Source organism: Cajanus cajan, chromosome 11 (assembly GCF_000230855.2).
Source record: "Cajanus cajan strain Asha chromosome 11, NIPB_CcT2T_4, whole genome shotgun sequence".
Taxonomy (NCBI): Eukaryota; Viridiplantae; Streptophyta; class Magnoliopsida; order Fabales; family Fabaceae; genus Cajanus; species Cajanus cajan.
Window position 1 is genome coordinate 5,138,673 of NC_138527.1, and position 14,768 is coordinate 5,153,440.

General features: G+C 31.9%; 2 protein-coding genes across 4 annotated transcripts; one reads left to right on the top strand and one right to left on the bottom strand.

The window, feature by feature from the left end:
* Positions 1 to 1,301: 1,301 nt before the first annotated feature.
* On the top strand, positions 1,302 to 3,554 carry LOC109791448 (purple acid phosphatase 17). Its single transcript, XM_020350747.3, has 7 exons — positions 1,302 to 1,632; positions 1,728 to 1,884; positions 2,049 to 2,156; positions 2,265 to 2,389; positions 2,658 to 2,786; positions 3,070 to 3,137; positions 3,218 to 3,554. Exons 1-7 carry the CDS (start codon positions 1,447 to 1,449, stop codon positions 3,432 to 3,434), a joined length of 990 nt encoding a protein of 329 aa, XP_020206336.1. The 5' UTR covers positions 1,302 to 1,446; the 3' UTR covers positions 3,435 to 3,554.
* A 944-nt stretch (positions 3,555 to 4,498) lies between these two features.
* Positions 4,499 to 11,430, bottom strand: TRZ1 (tRNAse Z1). Of its 3 annotated transcripts, none has more exons than XM_020350746.3 (9): positions 11,277 to 11,430; positions 8,118 to 8,255; positions 7,612 to 7,774; positions 7,440 to 7,510; positions 7,223 to 7,318; positions 6,257 to 6,370; positions 5,808 to 5,876; positions 5,629 to 5,703; positions 4,499 to 4,974 (listed from the first exon to the last, which is right to left on the bottom strand). In XM_020350746.3, the coding sequence occupies exons 2-9, from the start codon at positions 8,244 to 8,246 to the stop codon at positions 4,900 to 4,902; spliced, it is 792 nt and encodes a 263-aa protein (XP_020206335.1). In that variant the 5' UTR covers positions 8,247 to 8,255; positions 11,277 to 11,430; the 3' UTR covers positions 4,499 to 4,899. The 3 variants fall into 3 exon arrangements, with proteins under 3 accessions (XP_020206335.1, XP_020206333.1, XP_020206334.1); XM_020350744.3 differs by having other exon boundaries at positions 8,013 to 8,255; XM_020350745.3 differs by lacking the exon at positions 11,277 to 11,430 and adding an exon at positions 9,686 to 11,243 and having other exon boundaries at positions 8,013 to 8,255.
* Between the last annotated feature and the right edge of the window lie 3,338 nt (positions 11,431 to 14,768).

Consider the following 14,768-nt stretch of genomic DNA (forward strand, 5'->3'; position numbering starts at 1 on the left):
GGCAAGCCTAAACTTTCACCCTAGTTGACCTCTATGTCCATACTTCAAAATAGACCAAGCATGACTTGGAGTTCACACTAGTAAGTCATTGCTTAGACTTATCTTGCATCATGGCTTGAATATCTCATATTACATATACACACATATCTCAAACACATCAATATTTTATCACTTAACAAATATCTTTCTCATCACCTCTTTCTAATTATTATAATTTATGAAATAAGTAGTAAAAATAAGTTATTCTAATTTATAATTTTTTATTAAAAGAAATTAAAAATTAAATTTTAAATAATAAAAAAAATTAAATTGGACTAGTTCAAACCAGATAGAGAAATTTTTTTTATTGATTCTAGACTTATTTTGTTAATTGTATACCAATTCAATGTAAAATGATTCTATAGGCCAATTGAATCCATTAATGATCGGTATCTAGTTGAACTAGTCCGATTGACCGGTTTGAATCGATTTTCAAAATTGTGATATTGATAGATAAAAAAAAAAAGACAGGAGAAAAAATAAAGAGAAGAAAGGCGCGAGGAGAAAAGAGAGAGGAAGAGAGAGAATAAATGGGAGGAGAAGAGAGAGGAAGAGAGAGAATAAATGGGAGGAGAAGAGAGAGAGAGAGAGAGAGAGAGAGAGAGAGAGAGAGAGAGAGAGAGAGAGAGAGAGAGAGAGAGAGAGAGAGAGAGAGAGAGAGAGAGAGAGAGAGAGAGAGAGAGGTGAAGATGGCAGGAAAAATCATGGAGGAGAGAGAAAAAAAGAAGAAATAGGGAAAGAAAAATGTCAATAAAACCTAAAAAAAATTGTGAGATTACTTTATGAATAAATTATATATAAAAAAAATCTCACAAAATTCATCTTTTAAAATAATCTATTGTAATCTATGTCATTTAATGTTAAATAAGTCTTAATTAAATACCCTTATATTTTAATGTATTTGAAAGAAAAAAAAATTGATTGTCCTAGTTTAATATCATAATGCTTTTTATATTAAAAAAATCTTAATTGAATAACATATGACTTTTTTATGATATTTTATTTTTAAATCCTTTAAAATCATGATACAATACATCCTATTTGTATATGTTATGCAGGATTGAATAGATTTGGTTAAACAGGTAAAAATAGAAGACAATGCATTTACTTTGCTATGCTTTTCGTGAGTTTGGGAGGGTTGCACGGGTACAGGATTAAGGACACACAACTCTTTTACCATAATTATTTATTCCTTAAAGCTACGCAATTATTACCCATTTGTTGCATCCCACAAATAGTAACCTCCCTTGAAACTTGGACTCCTAGTTGCATGGAACTCTCTATCCAGAAACAAGTTATCCAAGACATTCAATCATTCTCTATCGCTCAATTAGCCTTTTAAAACACCCTTTCATCACCATGCATCATTAATAATTGTCTTTTTTTCAAAACCATGGTTAGTTTGCCATGGCTTCCCCATCATTTCCCCTTCCTTTGGCAGCAATTTTATTATGCATATACTTTGTGCTACCCACTTTTGCAGAACTTCAGAGGCTCCAACATCACCCAAATCACGATGGGTCCCTCAGCTTTCTAGTAGTTGGAGATTGGGGTAGAAAAGGGCAATATAATCAATCCTTGGTTGCCGCACAGGTTCATATTCTTATGTCATTAATTGTAGTTTTTTTTTTAATTATTTGAAATGGTATTTTTTGGCTAACCTCATACCTTAATACTGAACATGGCAGATGGGAATGATGGGATACAAATTAGATATAGACTTTGTCGTATCAACAGGAGACAATTTTTACAATAGTGGGATAAAAGGTGTAAATGATCCAACATTTCTGTTGTCTTTTTCCAACATTTACACTGCTAAGAGCCTTAGGAAGCAATGGTATTCTGGTAAGTCAAATAATTCTAGCTTTACCAAAATAAACGTCTCTCTCAAGATATAAAATATGAGTAAACAAGGAGAAAAAGTGAAATTAAACCAATAATAACCAGTGCTCATGTTGTATCTTGTAAATTCTTTATTATTTATTATCTTGAAAACATGTCTTGTGCAGTTTTGGGAAACCATGACTATAGGGGTAATGCACTGGCCCAAATAAGTCCACTCTTGAGGAAAATTGACAAGAGATGGTTTTGCCAAAGAACATTCATTCTTAATGCAGGTATAAAAATAGTAGCATTTTCAATTTTCAACCTCTTGAACACTATTATTTCACAAACAAATCATATTTAAACATGGTTTTCTTTTGTTACTTTCTTTCTTTCCATAGGAGTAGCTGATTTTTTCTTCATAGACACAACCCCGTTTATAAGCGATTATTTCAACAATACCAATCATCATTATGATTGGCGAGGCCTGTTTCCAAGGCAAAAATATCTCGAAAATCTTCTAAAGGTAACAAATAAATAATGATCGAATATAGAAACAGGTCTTGCTAACCAGTGGCCTCAGGTCACTAGTTAAGGAATCTATATATAGAAAATTTTCATTGAAAACTGCAATATAGTTACATAGAAGAATGTGCATATATATATATATATATTTTTTAAGAAAAATACTCTTGATTCCTTAACAGGGCACTGATTAGCATTTTCTTATACTAGTAGAAATTAAATTACTGACTCTTGTTTAACATTTAATTTTGCAAAACTTTTATGACAAGGATCTTGATGGGGCATTAATGAAATCAACTGCAAGATGGAAAATCGTTGTGGGTCACCATGCAATTAGAAGTATAGGGCATCATGGTGATAGTCCAGATCTAGTAAAGCACCTTGTCCCAATACTTAAGGTATATATGAACATTCATTTTATATGAAGGAAATAGATATTTACCCGACTCAACTTAGATATAGATTTAACCGTCTTAACTTAGATAAGTTATGATATGTATGGTTTAAGACCAAAATAACAATCCAATAATTTAAATATATATTGTCAGTAATTTCGCCATGTTCCATTCTCTTGGTATACATGCCAACAATAATGTTTTCTTTATCTCATCACATTGGTCTATCTGCAATTTTGTGTTCTTTACTAGAATCTTTGCTTAAGATATTTTTGTGAATATCTAGGCCAACAATGTTGACATGTACATGAATGGGCATGATCACTGCCTTCAACATATAAGCAGCATAGATAGGTAAGAAGAAAAATGCAAGTCCCCTACTCGCATGTATTTTCATGAAGGAATTTCTTTCTTATACCAATATCACTATGCAGCCCACTTTTGTATTTAACAAGTGGAGCAGGTTCAAAGGCATGGAGAGGTGATGTTAAAGAAAACCACTCTGATCTTGTGAAATTCTTTTATGACGGTCAAGGTTTCATGTCTGTTCAAATGACTGAAACCGACACAAATTTTGCCTTCTACAATGTCTTTGGCGAGAACATACACCATTGGAGAGTGACAAAGTCGATGGTGCATTCTTCTGTATGAATAAATAGTACTCATGCAGAAGAAAATCTGTACATAATTTTATGTAGCCGTATTTCTACATAAAATGTATATTGTTTACCTTTTTCATGACTGATTAATAGTATAAACATTTTTGTTCTATTTTATTGTTGGGTATTAGTAGGAAAATACTAAATTATAAAAAAAAAATTCCTAATACAATATACAATAACATAATCACGTAATTATGAGTGGCGTCAATAGGAATGATTTTATTTTTCATGAATATAATTTACGGAGTTACAAAAATGATAACTAAAAATTAATTTATGTTGGTGAGACATTACTTATGCTAATCAAACATTATTTTAACATTGATGAAATCAATTTTAAAAGTATCAAATCAACTCTCTGTGTTTTAAAACAAATTTTACAATCACTCGACCAAGATGCTTGATTGACAATCATTATTAATATTATAAGCATCATAAAATGTTTTGCAAATAATAACTTCCATCACTTGGTAGCATTTAATAAGTGGGTTAACCTATCTAAGTCATATCAGCACTTGTTTGGATACATAAGAGTTCTCAAAATACTTATTCTTTAAAATTAACTATTAGATAATGACTAACCAAATATAAACATTTTATAGAAACCCTAAATTATATATTATCTCCATCTTATATACTGGTGAAGATATGTGATCATTGTTCTTTTTAGCCCCTTTTTATCTATTTTTTATTAATTATTCAACGATCCCAATTTCTAATTGAACACTTTATAAACCTACTCTGTCGCATGATTCCCATCTTATCATTCAAACCAACATCCATATAATTTTCGCTATCTTTCCACCCAACATAAGGGGGCATAATACATTGTTAAATTTTAAGCATGATGTATGTATCCACGTATACACTCTTCCACACTTTTGCAAAACAATCATTCCTCTTACCCAACACCTTTTATAAGAGAAATATGATAGTTGCAACTTGCATGTATCATGTTTATGGCAAACGTGGATTAATTATATAAAATTGTAGTTAGAGTTCTCAAATGGCATCCGAAGAAGCATGCAAAGAGTAGATGAATGTCGGTATATATAAACATAATTGGAGGAGCATATTCTTTTTATCTTTAAGTGAATGAAATGAATCATTACTACAAAAACAGCCTGATAAAAACAAGGTAGCCGATGACAACACGCATGTTTGGAAAACATATTTTAACGTAAACATAAATTATATACAATGAAACACTGGTGTTGCTTCTCCATTTTCTCTCTCGGAATGTATGTGTAAACGGTGTGTTTTAGATGATTCAAAGGGTAATCCAAACATGCCATGCATGAGTGGATTTCGCTTTGCACTCCACTTGTCCCACATTTGTCATCAACGATGATGGTACATTCTACCTGTGTCCAATAGTCTGAGGTGGGTTTGGACTTTGGACGTAGCAAAAACAACTCCATAGTCATTTATGTATCAACCAAACTCCCAATTTGTCAGAAACCTTCGGTAAGTGCAAAAGTTCGACCAGATAAACTGGAGGGCAATGCACTTACAGCTTGTTGAATTTCCTGAAAATATCATAAGCACCACCCAGTGCATTAGTGCCCCAACAAAAAAGGAGCAAAGATCCTCTCGATTCTTTTATTACATTAGTTTTGAAAACATAAATGTCACTATCCCTAAAGTGTATATCATCTTCATTTTATTTATTTTCTCAAAAGTTTAGAAAATGAAAGAAATAAATATAAAAAGAAATAGAGAAGATCCAAATTCACGAAAAAGCATCATTGAGCTAAGGATATATTTGAATAAACTGTTTCCATAAACTCCTCTAAGAAAAAAAAAAAAAAAAAAAAAGGAAGAAAAAACAAAATAATTTTTTTCATAAGCTAATTTGTAGAATTTTCTCATATTAGCTTATCTAAACAAATATATTTTAATATGAAAAACTTATTTTATTTTATTTTTTCAATTTTATTTTTTTCCTAGAAGTGCTTAAGGGAAAATTTATCTGAATAGATCCTAAACAAATACTCTGCAAGCTAATAACAAGCATCACAATCATGAGTTTCGGTATTAATTTGAAACATGGAAGGCATGGAACTTCCTATGACTAAACAGAAAGCTATACCAACCTTTTTCCCAGGATCACACTAACAAAGACCAAGACTTTTCGAGGGGTGATGTATCATTTTCTAGAGTCAAAAGCAAGAATGTTATACCTCTACTGTGTAACGTGCCGAAAAGTGAATCAAAAGGATTGCCCTGTTCTGCAACCTCTCAGCATAATTTATTATCTGAAGAACATTAATTAGAAAACAAACAAATGAAAAGAAACACAATTATAAAACCACAGATGAACATGAAACTACAGTGCCAATGATTGCAGCAGGTAGCATACCTCAGACAGATGAGTGTGTCCATAATCTCTGGCATGTTCCACAGTGATTGAATTGTTAAGAAAGGTGCACTATATGAACAAAGGAAAAGGAAAATAAAAAGGCTGTAAAACAATAATACCAACTATCAACACGAATTATAGGCAGGTAAAAACTAGAATCAGTTCACTGAAAATACAATACTACAATCCGACAGAGAATTAACTTAAATAGATATGAGATCCCTCTTTAACAATGGAGAATGGAGAACATGAATAAATAAGAAAAAGGCAATGCACTTGTTTCTGTTGTCTTACATATATGTATTCAAAATTCCTTACTCCACTACTTTCAAAGTCAAGGTCGTGTTTCTTGTATTTGAGGAAGAAGTATATACATATATACTAGCAAACCTTCTCAGTTACTAATCAATAATTCATAGCCTCAAAAGTATACAATAAAGTAAATTCACCTCCAAAACAAGAATCCTAGCCCGCAGGACATCAGTGTTATTTTCATCAATTATGAAATCTGACATGGTATCTCCCGTGAAAGCAATCTCTGGTTCTGTCAAAGTGTATGTTATCTGCCAAGAACCCAGCTTGGTTTAGCATGTAAAACCATATGATATAGATGAAACTTCTATACCAAAATTCAATGTAATTGATGCATAGGTTACAAATAAATTTTTAAGAACTATTAATTAAATAATACAATGTTGCAGAAAAGATCAATTTAAATTATATGAAGTAACATGGAAGCAGAAAACTCAACAGACAACTTTATTGGCCCGGTGTACAGCAAGGATGAAACCAACATGGCAATTTTAAATGTACTAATTTTTCATAATTATATACTGCATTGCATGAGGTCTGAAGTTTAAGAGAGAGACTAACACAATTATTTCATAGAAACATTGTATTCACACAATGAACACAAATTACAGAAACATTATGTTGAGCAGTTAAATACAAGCCATAGTGGTTTTTTATTCTGCTGCAAGTTCATTACTTTCTTGTCAGCAAAAGTAAACAACAGAATAAATGAAAAATTTATGTGCCTGTTAGTATCTCTTAGTGAGAAAGTCAGTTTATTTTTAATATCTGCTAGTTTGTTAGGGTGCGTGTAGAAGAATTGAAGCATATTGTCAATAAAAATAAAAAAAATAAAAAATTAATAAAAAAAAAAAGAGGAGAGATTGAACAGGGGAGTTATTTTTGTCATTTGTTAGGAAACTAGAGCCTTTAGAACTTGGGAGGTGCTGACCCTTATCTTTGTAATTGGGCTTTATCCCTATTTATTCCTAATAAAGATATCAGGTTTGTATTAGAAAACCACAAATTAAGTGTTAAAATTGGTTGAAACAGACAGAGAGATCAGTTAAATTTGCTAGATGTCAATTTCCAAATCATTGATTAGTACAATGGTTAAGACTGACCTCCACACCAGATGACTTCAAATTCTTTATTTCATTTCCAGTGAGGCCAAAATACTCTGGTTTAAGTTTCTGTTTTATAGAATATAGTATATAACCCTGCCAAGAAACATGCATAATAGTTAGGACCAGAAATCTTAATAACCAAAAGTTATTTTAAACAGGGACAATTATTGAACAGCTTAAGACTCAAAAGAAACATATTTTGCTGGCTGACTACCTGGCTAGGTATTACATGGTAAGTCCGGAAAGCTTTTACTTTAAGATCCTTTCTCAAATAAAACTCTTCTCCTGCAGTAAGACATGAATTAGCTACAGAAGAGTACCCGAAGAGAAAAGTGTTTAGTTTAAATGTGTAATTGCAACATTTTAAAATTGAGATCAACAATTACCTACATCCAAGCCAATCAAGTTGTGCTTAAGTTCAGATTGATCCATTTTTCTGTGAATCTCAAAAAGTTTCTCTACATCCTCTTTAACTGAAATTGGTACAATAATTGTTGGAGGCTTCATACGATACAAACCACGTGTGGCAACATACATTGGTAGCCCTCCCTGTCAAAAGTAAATCTGTAAGTGTAGGTCCTAAAATGGCAGTTCAACAACAAACAAATTCAGCCATACATTCATCAGATAAAGCTCCATATGTATAAATATTAATTAATTAATTAGTTTATGGGGGAACAAAAATGAAATTGTGGACTAATTTAACAATATTACAATATAGTATATGTGAATCAAAATCCCAAAATTGAATCTAATGCATGCATTTGCATTAAAGAAAGGAACTAACAATGTGATCCATGTGAGCATGGGAGATTAAAAGAAAGTTCTGGGAAACAGCTCGAGGTGGGCAGCGACCAATATCAAAGGCTACTTTAAGTGTGGGGAAAATTACACATGTTTCATGGCCTCCAATGGACAAACCTCCAACTGCGTATCCTTCAATGTCCAGATCCTTTGCTGTCTTTGAAGAAGAGTCCGAGCCTCGTATTTCTCTGACTGACTGCTCATTTGCAGGTTCCATGAACAATAGCTGATGAAAGAGCGGATAAAAAAAAACAAGGGTAAAATAATAAGAGGATGAAGAGGTTTAAAACAAATACAACAGAAACAAAATGTCTCATATATATATTTTATAATTATCAGTGCTTGCCTTAACAATAGGCAAAACAAAATCATCAAATATTATTTTTTAACTAAATATAGATTTTAATAGGAGCTATGCGATTCACATATTCAATAATTACACAATTTATTAATCATGAAAACTCTATCAACATAATTAAACATTGGGTTCATTTTGTTCCTGATCCATAGTATTCAAATGAAGACACGCATTTACAATTGTTATAGACACATGACATAACTGTCATTTTAGAGTTTCTAATACAGGTCTGATTTCTAAAGCAGTTATTTTCTACAAATAATTGTCCCTAATTCTCGGTTCCTATCATTACAGCTCGCTGAAAAATCAGACTTCACCCCAAGGCTGAAAGTTGGAAACTGATTCTTCCACGTTATCTTTATTAACTTCAATAGCAATTACTTCTCCATGTTTGTTTATGGCTTCATTATCTCCCAAAATTATCAAGTGGCCAAGGGCAGACCATGGAAGCATCATTACATGAATTGCATTCTCAGCCATTTTCTAGGTCTGCTTGTTGCATATATATGCTCTAAGCTCTACCCAGCAGGAGAATATATCAACCATTGTAATTGTGGTTGGCATTGTGCCACGTGTTTGGAAGCAAAAATGTACAGTGCTGTGGCTTTCACCATAGACCGCTTGTTAATCATATCTGTTTAATTGAACAGCCATGCTATATAAATATAGTTTCAAATAATCTTTGGACAAGGCTAGTACAAAACAAAACAAACCACTTCTATACAAAACAAACCCCCACCCCATCCCCCTTGTGGACTCAATATAATCATCAACCATAATGTAGGTTTTGGGGTTTAATGAGAAATTTTTATAATAATTGGTAGATAATGACCTCTCAACCATCCTAATATAATCATCCTAATTATTTTTTTTAATTTCATGATAGCTGCACAATAACTAATCAAACTGCACTTGGCAGATGAATTTCTAAGCATTTCAATCTCTTTTATTTAATTATTTACTATTAAGCCATTTCTTAAGGACTATAAATTAAGATCAGACAGCACTAAATACAGCCACTCTCAAGTAGCTATATCTCACTCTTCTTTCCTTCTTATTGAACCATTTTTACAAGTACGGTGACACCAGAAAAAAAAGCCTATCAACAACTTTAAATGAAGAATCTATGGCTCAAGTGTGAAATGAAATTGAGGGAATAAACCAATGTGGCGACTAACCATTAATTTTTATTATCTATGGCTCAGTGATTCAATGTGTTTATTCTGTTGTGCAGGAATTGGGTTTGGCAAATGAGATTGCCATGCTGGTTGAGGATAAAAGGATGTTGGAAAAATTACCAGGATTGGAACTGAGTGAAGAAACCAAGAAGCTGAGGCTCTTTCTTGACATATCCAGCTTCCCTAAAGCTACCATATCTCCTATTGTGGTGAACTTGGTCAAGTTCCCCAACCAAGTTGGTGCTATACAGATAAAACACCTTCAATTTGCTGAACTTGGTCAAGTTCTGTGGCAACTTCCATTTAGGAATTAGGAAACAAGTTAGAGGACAAGTCCAAGTACTCAAGGTTGGACAATTTATCAATCTCAGCAGCAACAGTGCTATTCAATAAGCAATACTGAAGTTGAAGCTGCCTCAGTTGCTTTAACTTTCCAATACTAGGTGGAACATCACCAGCAAAGTTGGCGGAAGTGAGGTTGAGATATTGCAAATTAACACCAAAATGATCAATGTCATGGGGAACCTTGCCATTAATATTATTCCTGGAGAGGTCTAGGTACTCCAACTAGGAGAAGTTGTAGAGGGGTGTGGAGAAGTCACCAGGGGTGAAGTTGAAGGTGAAGTCAAGGTGTGTTGAGGTTGGTGATGTCACAGATGAAGGGTGATGTTGGAATAGGAGAGAGTGAGGGAAGTGACTAAAGGATTGCTATTTAGGTTGGGATTAATTATGGTTGGTATTGACTAAAGGCTAGCATATTCCATAATCTCATTCGTAGATTGTTTTGCATATGATCTCAGCCAAACAACCAATTTCAGAAGACTTAATCAAAATAAAATAGTCAAACACATCCCCCCAAAACAACATTGATAACATCCTATAATTTCTTCCTATATATTAAAAATTTAAAAATATACATATAATTCCAGCTATCAGTTTTTCATCTTCATTTATCGTTCCAAGTGACTTCATTAATTTGCAGCATGTTATGAAGTTACATATATATATATATATATATATATATAATCAAATCATAAGAACATTTCCAATACTCAAATCTCATACTTCCCATTTAGTTAATCATATTACTCTGCTTCAAAAAGTAACATTTTTCTAGGAACCATCAGATCATAGATACGAAACAATGAAACAAGAGAGGAACAAAATAGATAAAATCATAATTCATAACTCAGATATATTCGAGAAGTGCTTGTTCTGGTTGAACTTGCAATGCATATATGGATTTGAAAGGCTACAACATGCAGGTAATCAACATCGAGCTCCAAGTTTAAAGTACCTTGGGGTTTTTTATTTCTCTTGTTCAGTAAATATATGCTGGTAATTGAGACTATAGTTTATGATAATAATTACTTAAAGTTCACCATAACTACAAATTACAAAATAGAAACCCCTTTTTCCAAAACAACAACTTTTACCACAAATCACCCTGTATAAACCACAATCATTTTCACACCACACAATATTCCAGAACAAGAAATCACCCTATCAAATGCCACTTCAGTACAACAGCTTGAAGAGGTAAAGGCACAAAATCCATAAAAATGGAAATCAAATTACAAAACAAATGTACAAAAGAAAAACTAGATTAGTGAAGAAATCATATATGAGATAAACCAAGAATAAAAGACGGAGGAAAACCCTATATTATGGAAGAAATCATAAATGATAAGAAATGCAGAGAGAAAATAACCAGAGAGAGATCTGAGGAAGCAGAATGTGAAAGAGAGCTCGAGCGAGCAAGTGAATGACACTAGCACGAGCAGCGAGCGAGGGACGTGACCGCGTGTGAGTGAGGGCCGGTGAAAATTTTAAAATTCTCTAATTTGAGTTGGAAATTAAAATCGCTTGTTTTTAATTAATTCAAATTTTAAGAAATGTTTGGTATGCATTTTGTATTTTTATTTATGTAAAAAAAAAATAGTAGTGAAGAGATGGTGGTTTAAGTTTTGAAAAATATTTTTAATTTTTTCTTGTGATGGAAGGTAATTCTCATACTAAACAAAGCTTGTAGAAATAATATTAGTGTAAAGCAACAATAATAGCGTCTTTATTTGTTTTTCTTAATGATTTCAAGAATCTTCGTCATTAGTTATAATCGAAAGCATGATCTTGTTATCTTTACCATATTTGTGAGTTCCAACTAGTTCAAGCTATTAAAGAATAAAGCATTCAAATAAATTTTATCATTAGTCTTAATAAATAATGAACATTTAATGTATATGAGATAAACGGTATACTTCGTTTGATTCACATTGTCTCACAGATGATCTGCATCTTACACTTTGTTTGATAAACATTTTTTAAGATATTTTCTGATGCAAAAATGTTTCTTTTGTTAATATTAAAATTCCAAAACTTGAGGGATCCAAAATCGTCTTTTGAGTTAACATGGAAAGATATGAGAGTAATCTAAGCATGGAACATTAAAAGGCAACAAAAATGGATTATGAGATACTTTCAAGAAACCAAGGATTATAAGTTGACTTACATGCATATTGGTGCTTTCAAAATAAAAAGATACACAAATTTAGATTTTGGTGGATGCATAGACTTAAAAAGTCCACTTTAAGCTATATATTCTTTTTAGCCAAAGGTGTTATCTCTTAGAAAAGCAAAAGGCAAACATCATCTATTATTGAAGCATAATTCATTAGTTGCAATGAAGCTACATCACAAGCTAAATGATTGAAGAACTTTGTTTCTGGTCTTAAAATTGTAAACTTTATCCAAAGATCATTAATCATATTTTGCAACAATTCGCCTGTGGTATTCTTCTCAAAGAATAATAAGAGTGAAAGTCGAAGTAAGTATATAGACATTCATTTTTTAGTTGTTCTAGACGACATCAAGTGAGAATTAGTCTTTATAGAGTACATAAACATTGGATGATTGTCTATCTATTAACAAAAGGATTGTTAGCTAAGTGTTTTAGAAACATGTAATTCATGAGTCTTACAAGTTTATAATAATATTTGCTTTCTCTTTTATATGACATAGTGCACATTAAATAAGTCATGAATGGATTCAAATTGAATTAATAACCTTATATTTCACTAAGAAAATACTACACATTGTAATAGGTGGACGAAAATATTTAACCTAAAATATAACCATCATGATTTATGTGTAACTATTTTTAGTGACAATATCAAGCTTAAGTTGACATGTTATGATCATATTTGATTGTCAAAATAAAGATTATCATCAATAATATATGAGTCAAGTGGGAAAATGTTAGAATATAAACATTAAGTGATACATAATCATAATTGATGTAGTTGCGACAAGTTTTTAATTTCTTCATTATTGGCTTTTAATGGAGGAGCCAAATTAAAGGGATAGTTATTACATTTGAGTTTATAAAGGGATTTCTTACTTTACCTATATAAAGCATGTGATGCTCCATTAACTCACACAAATTCAGAAAAGGCAAAAACTAGAAGATTTCTCTCAATTTTCTTTTTCTTTATTTTGTTGTGGGTTTATTTGCTTGTGACAATAATGACTACAAGTAGACATGACAATCTAACCCGCCCCATGGGTACCCGCCCAAACCGCCCCGATTTAGACGGGAAAAATATGTGTTTACTGATTCGGGTTCGGATTTTTCTCGATTGGTAAAATCGGGGACGGGGATGTTAATACCCGCCCCGCCCCCACCTCGCTTAATAATATAATTAAAAAAAATTATATATATAAATCAAAATTAGAAATATTTATATATAAAAAGGTTCTGGAGTGGGGGCGGAACGAGGAACCCGAACCCCGTCGGGGACAGGGATGGGTACCCAGATTTTACTCCCAACAGGTATCGGGGGCGAGGGCAGGGACAGTTTAAATCTGCGGGGGCGGGGGCGGGGAACAAAATACCTCCACCCCACCCCGTTGTCATGCCTAACTACAAGTGAATGTATATTTTCATATTATATTCTATAGTTTTTGTTCTTACTTTGTAATTTGTATCAAGGACCAATGACTAAGTTATGGATATTTTTATTGTATTCATCATGGAGGTTCGACAATGAAAAGAGCAAAATGATTGAAGAAGCTTGTATTGGAATTTCTTCAACATTAGGGAGAGTAACAAAGGTAGAGTATGTATAAATGAAAAATAATTTATAGGTAAATCAACAACAAAATGAAAAGAAAAAGGTGATGGATAGAGGAAGTTATGACAAGGCTAATATTGAATGTTTCTATGAGATGATCTAGTGGTGAGAGGAATGGGGTTTGTAGAATGCCTCATCCCATGGCGTAGATGGGGTAATCTTTGTCCACACTAGACTGATGTGTTCTAGCATAACAAAGATACCTCACGTCTTTGACATATCCTGAAGGTAGGGATGTCAAAAAAACCTATACCCATATGTGCGTGGGATAAAATCCATGATGGCTAGAAAATGATATAAATGGGCACCCATAGGTAATGGGTACAAATATATTTTATACCTGCATGTTAACAAATGTGGGTACGAGTATCATAGTATCTGTATGTGCAAATATTCGTACTTGCTAATATTCAATTCACATAAATACCCTCCCCTCTCTCTCTCTCTCACACACACACACTTTTATATATATATATATATATATATATATATATATATATATATATTGACTTTATTGGGTTGAACTAACTAACATTCTAATTCTTAAGATGTTTTCAAGAAGTGTTCAACTTGATTTTATTGACTTTTGTAATTTTATTTAGACTTGTGTAAATTTGATTTTATTTGGACTTTGTTTCGACTTATGATATAGTTATGTATTGTGATTTATTATCTTTTATTTTGATTTAAGTGTAATCAAAATATTTTATTTTAACAATTATTATTTGAACTTCAAACTTATGTGATTAAACGTTTAAAATTCAGTTTCTATATCCACTTATTGTTATTGGTTTAATTGTGAAAAATATTTGAGTTTTAATTTTATAATCTTTAAAACAATTTATGCAGATTTTATTTGAATTTTATTTATAATCTTCAAACTTTTTTTTATGCAAATTTTATTTTGCAAACTTTCATAACTTTTAAAAGAAAAAAAAACGTTGTTAGAAATAACTAAAATTTATGATTAAAATATTTTGTTAAATACTTTTAAGATATATTTTTTTAGTAAATACTAACAAATATCAATGGATGTCCACATATATTGATAAAAATATGCGAGTACTTGCTTA

Excerpts from the sequence above, each read along its gene's own strand:
- TRZ1 (XM_020350744.3), bottom strand. The coding sequence starts at position 8,246 with ATGGAACCTGCAAATGAGCAGTCAGTCAGAGAAATACGAGGCTCGGAC. Across the intron at positions 7,511-7,611 it reads CTTGATTGGCTTGGATGTAG|GAGAAGAGTTTTATTTGAGA; the intron begins GTAATTGTTGAT and ends GTCTTACTGCAG. Across the intron at positions 5,704-5,807 it reads GACACACTCATCTGTCTGAG|ATAATAAATTATGCTGAGAG; the intron begins GTATGCTACCTG and ends AATGTTCTTCAG.
- LOC109791448 (XM_020350747.3), top strand. The coding sequence starts at position 1,447 with ATGGCTTCCCCATCATTTCCCCTTCCTTTGGCAGCAATTTTATTATGC. Across the intron at positions 2,390-2,657 it reads ATCTCGAAAATCTTCTAAAG|GATCTTGATGGGGCATTAAT; the intron begins GTAACAAATAAA and ends TTTTATGACAAG. Across the intron at positions 3,138-3,217 it reads CATATAAGCAGCATAGATAG|CCCACTTTTGTATTTAACAA; the intron begins GTAAGAAGAAAA and ends ATCACTATGCAG.